This window comes from Triticum dicoccoides, chromosome 2B, assembly GCF_002162155.2.
Source record: "Triticum dicoccoides isolate Atlit2015 ecotype Zavitan chromosome 2B, WEW_v2.0, whole genome shotgun sequence".
NCBI lineage: Eukaryota > Viridiplantae > Streptophyta > Magnoliopsida > Poales > Poaceae > Triticum > Triticum dicoccoides.
In genome coordinates, this window is record NC_041383.1 from 635,543,645 (window position 1) to 635,548,728 (window position 5,084).

At 54.4% G+C, this 5,084-nt stretch overlaps 1 protein-coding gene across 1 annotated transcript in view; it reads right to left on the reverse strand.

Moving 5' to 3' along the window:
* The window catches only part of LOC119365296 (squamosa promoter-binding-like protein 7), an 8,034-nt gene extending 5,101 nt beyond the window's left edge, over positions 1 to 2,933 (reverse strand). Inside the window, exons 1-2 of the mRNA XM_037630913.1 lie at positions 2,285 to 2,933; positions 2,018 to 2,145 (exon numbers count right to left, since the gene is read on the reverse strand). Coding sequence (XP_037486810.1) covers positions 2,018 to 2,145; positions 2,285 to 2,727 — 571 coding nt within the window. The 5' untranslated portion in view covers positions 2,728 to 2,933. The remainder of the gene's footprint in view (positions 1 to 2,017; positions 2,146 to 2,284) is intronic.
* Positions 2,934 to 5,084: the final 2,151 nt, after the last annotated feature.

The following is a 5,084-nucleotide window of genomic DNA, read 5'->3' on the forward strand; positions in this document are numbered from 1 at the left end:
GTGGAGGCGGTGGCGCACGGCGACTCGAGGGAGGCGGGCGAGCTGCTCGCGTCCGGGCGCGCGGACGTGAACTACGCCGGGATGGTGTGGCGCGAGGGCGCCGCCGCCGAGCTGCGCGCGTCGCGCGAGGAGATCCGCGCTGACGTCTCGATGCTCTTCCTCACCACTGGCAACGGAGACGCCGCGCTCGTCCGCGCGCTGCTCTCGTGAGTGCTTTCCTCCTTCCTCCTCTGCCCGGCGCGGCGACGAGATGCCACGGCGACCGCGCGGGTGCACCGGCGAGGAGAGAGCGCGAGCTCGCGGGCAGGCGAGGTGGAGGCGTGGGCGCGTGATCGAGGCGGACCGTTTGGGGTCGGTCGGCGCGCTGGGCGCCTTCACCTACACCCGGACATGGATGTCCGTTTTGGCACCCATTGCTTCCCCAAACAGACAAAATCCGGACGAAACAGACGTCCATTTGGGGTCGCCCGGTGAAGTTGGCCTAAGGTGTGGCTAGGTCTCAGTCGACTGAGACTTAACCAAGTCTAAGTCAACTGATATAGTATATAAGAAGAAAAAAGAAAAACTAAAAATAATTTTTTGCACGCATCTCCATGCAAAATCAAAGAAAGATACTATTGAATTAGACATAACGAAGTATAAGTCGACCGAGACTTAGCAAAACTGATATTTATTATTGGGTCTGTCTAGGACACATCTAGATGTGACATAGTTATGTCACATCTAAACTGATGTCCAATCTGTTTGTGGTCTAATTTTTTATCCTATTTTTTTAATTTCTTGTTGATGAATTATATATTTATCAGAATTTAGATGTGACATTCTTAAAAGACATCTAGATGTGAATTAGACAAACTCTTTATTATTACTGTCTGCAGGTCCTCATCAGCAATTATACGTTGATACTAAACCCTAAGAAAAATCTACTGATCCCACACAGCAGAGTATCTTCGAAACCGTGGCGCATTTTCCTCTTTACAGTAGTACGACCGCTACTACGCTAGGTATGTGTATGTAACTGTATGGGTTTGACCGAGTACCTTCTGAATCTGGTGGTCTTTTTGTACTGCCTCTAGGCTGTATCTCCAATGCACAGTAGCCTTAATAAGTTACCATTCTGGTAGTATAGGGCACAAATGGTGTACATAGTACACTGCAGTAGTATCTATCACTAACCGTATATCGACGCCATTTCTTCTATAACTAGCGCCAGTACGTTACTGAATGCCAACAGTGCCTGCGGCATCGCCCGCAACCACTGTCGTGTGGCCAACAGCCGCTGAGGCGCTCCTGTACGTGGTCATATGCACGGTCGGCCTTGCATGCCAGTGCCAAGCTAGCTAGCACGGCCTACCCAAGCAGGCAGAGGCAGGGCACGTAAATGCACGCATTAAATCGCGAGTGTTTGCTTTGCTTCACCCGTCTCACGCATCCCGAGAACTTTTTTCATGTCCCTACACGCACCTGCAGCAGATCTCCCCTTGTTTCCCGGCATCAAACCACTCTACTCTCTCTTATCCCCTGCCGGTTTTGCTTAGACTGCTGCCAGTGCATGGGTGCTTAGATGAGGTGCTAAGCGCATTAAATAGCTTAGCAACTATACTTCTCAATGCATAGATGCTTAGCTTATGGTTGCTAAGCTTGCTTCATTTAATGATTTAGCAACTAAAGCTCTTCATGTATTGGTGGGCTTCCTTTCTTTAAATATTTTGCCTAGGTTCACGCGCTTAGCACTGTTTCTTTCTGGGATCACCACACTCATCTTTCTCCTCTTAAATAACTTGCCACATCAGATTTTTTGCCTACGTGGAAGGCTTAGCACCTGTACAAGGTGGAGTATTGGGAGGGGCTTAGTACTAAGAGTAGCTACTCCTGCGTCTATCAGCCAGCCTTAACGATGGTTCTTCTCTGTGTAATCACTCTTACCTGTCGTACTCTGTCACGCTGAGACTGCGCTAGAAGTCTAGAACAGCTCGCGCTAAGTAAGTGGAAGTGTGGGAGTAATGACATGGATTACCGTGTGCGTGCGCAGAGCCCCTGGCCATGGCGTCGCTGGCGTTGCTCTTCCGGCGCCGCTCGTTGTGGCCGGCAAGCCGCCGCCGGCAGCTCCGCTTGGCGTCGTCGAACTCCGCCATCGCGTGGAAGCTGCACGCATGTATACGCAGACCAGAGAGTCAACGCTAGCGCGTGAGAGAGACTCCGCACGCACGTACGTACGTGTACGTGAAGTATGGATCTAGCTATGCCTAGCACAAGTTAGGGGTGTGGGTCAGAATTCACGTACCGGCTGCATTGCTGGCAGAAGCGCTGCTCGGCGCCGTGCACGATGACCCTGGGCGCCTTGGAGTGCGCCTCGCACACCTTGTGCCGCCGGTGGTACTCCTTGGCCCCCGCCAGCACCATGTGGCACCCTTCCACCTGGCACCTCGGCATGGCCGCCGTTGCCGTCGCCCCCGCCGCCTTCTCCTTCCTCTTGCCCTCCACCACGGCACGCCCGCCGCCGACTCCGCTCCCGTCCATCTGAGCCACCTGGCCCCCGGCCAGGTTGGACGGGCGCTTCCCCAGCTTGAGGCTAGTGAGCTCCTGCTGCATGTGCTGCTGCTGGCTAGCCACCCCCGGCGGCGGCAGGAAATGCTGCGGGTAAGCAGCCGAGGCGGCGGGCGCCCACTGCACCCCGAGATCCCAAGCCAGTGTCGCTCTCGACCTAGCGTTGCCGTCTCCTTCCATGTCCTTGCTGCAACGGAACACACGCGCCGTTCCTCCGGCCAGCAAGGAAACCCACGGTGGCTAGACTAAAACCGTTGTGGCCGGCAAGTAAACGAGCAAGTGGAAATGGCGGCGACGGCAGCGGCTCCTGCTGTAAGTACAGGCAGAGGTAGGTTATCCCACTGGCGCTTGGCCGATATAAAAGCTGGGAAAGGCCGCTCGCGAGCGAGGCGAGCTCCCCGGGGAGGAGCAGCGCACTGGTGACTGGTGTGGAAGGCAGGGCAGCGCCGTACTGACAGGTGGGATCTGCCCGCAGAGGCATCTGGCCGCTGGCAGCAGGAGTGTGCTCGTACGCCACTGTACGACCCCGGCTCGTGACAGCGCAGGGCCCGTCGCCACATGGATGGGCGTCATTGAGGGGTTCAATCCGCGGCGGGACCCGGCCCGCGCTGCGCGTACCCATGACTGCCACCACCCGCATCGAAAGCCGCGCGCGGCGCGACAACACGCACTGCTCCTTCCTAGCCTCACTACCTGCCCGGCCTTTATTCACTGCGGAGTGGGACCACGTTATCCCCGGTCACGTCTTAGGCCCACCCGTCGGCGACCGGCGTGGCAGCCTGGCGCGGGAAGCGAGGGTGGCGGCCCTCCCACTTGCACAAAGATGCCATATCCGGAACTGGACGCCACCACGGATTTTCCTGCGCCACGTACCAGTTTTACCACGCGCCCTCCCACTGGCCGGTGGGACTTGGTGAATCTGGTCCCACTCGTCATGAGGTTCACGCCGGAGGGCGCCGTGGCTGAGCAGCGAGGGGGGAAAGCCTGCGCAGCAGAGCGGGGTGTACATGCATGCAGCGGGGCGGGCCCAGTACGTCGCGTGGTCCGGCCTGGCAGTGTCAGTGGGCGTGGCGTGGCGGAGGCCCTATTGGCTGCGGAACGGGGGGTATGTCTGAGCTTTGGGGGAAATAATAGCGCCGTGCTGGGTGTTGGGGGCGCGACGCACGGGTACGGGTACGGCAGTTTGGCCTTTCTCGGGCGCATTCCCTGCGAGCCTGAGATGCTGTACGTCCGGTGCTCGATCCGGGGCAAATTTGACAATTAAATCACAAAATGAATTGTCCGTAGAACTATTTCACGCGGCTGACCTGTGGCGCCTAGCTCTCAGGCGCTGCACTAGTGCAACGCCTGGGAGCTAGGCGCTGCACTACTGCAACACCTACGAGCTAGGCGCTACACTGTATAATGTGGCGCCTAGCTCTCAGGCGCTGCACACGACTTAGTAATTTTCTGATCTCACGTGTGCGGCGCTGGCTGTGTAGCGCCTATCTGTGAGGCGTTGCACAGTGTAGTGTGGTGCCTTCGTGGCGGGCGTCACACAAAAAGGTCAGCCGCGTGAAATAGTTTCACGGATAGTTTATTCTATGATTTGATTCCGTCTATAGGTCAAATTTGTCAAATTTGCCTCGATCCGGCTCGTGTATTTGTACCACTGCCCCTTTGTACTTACACTGACATGTGTATTCACGCAGGCACCTCGTCGCGTTTCGTTTCGGTTGGACCTCTCGCCCGTCCGCCCTGGCCTCCTTTGTCATGCTCGTTTAGGGTCGCAGCGTCACGTCTACTCGGTCCATGATGCTGCCTTCTATTGGCCATGCAATTGCTCTCGGGTTTCCGCGTTGTGTGCCGGTTGATGCTGTGAGCTTGATCCAGCGACTGAGTGCAGTGATCAGTGAATATTCATCCCTCGGGAAGTTTGGGCTGCTAGAAATGCCAATGTTTAGGGCCACTAACCAGCGTGTTATGATATTCGTTAAGGTCTGAGCTAACTTCCTAACATAGTGAATTTAAGCAACAGATCCGTACACATTTCTATTTGATTCAATTAAGCCTAAGCTCATGCAGCCGCATAATTCTTTAGCTCCTCTGCTGATTAGCCTCAATTGATCAATTAAGCATGCATGCATGTGAGACAAAATTGCTGATGTCAGTAAAGATTTCAACAAAATTCAAAATTCGAAATGTTTTGTACCTTAAATCGTTGCTCGGATTGAAAAACTGTTTTCATATAAAAGGTTCGTCGCAGCGAGACCTTCGAAACTAGGCCCCATTGATATGTTCCGACAAAAAAATCAGAGTAAAAAGTTACCACGCCTCTGCTACGCAAGTTATCATGTCAGTTGTGCACAGGTTATTATTACGTTGTTTACACGAGAATTACCGGGGCATCAAAATAGTTCCTCCAACCTTCTCTTCGCATGTACATGCATGCATGCATTAGGAGGAAAAAATGATGTCATCTTAGATGCTTTCCTATTTCGAAACTTCAAAATGTTTTATAGCGCAAACTGTCGGTCTGATCAAAAAATCATTTGCAC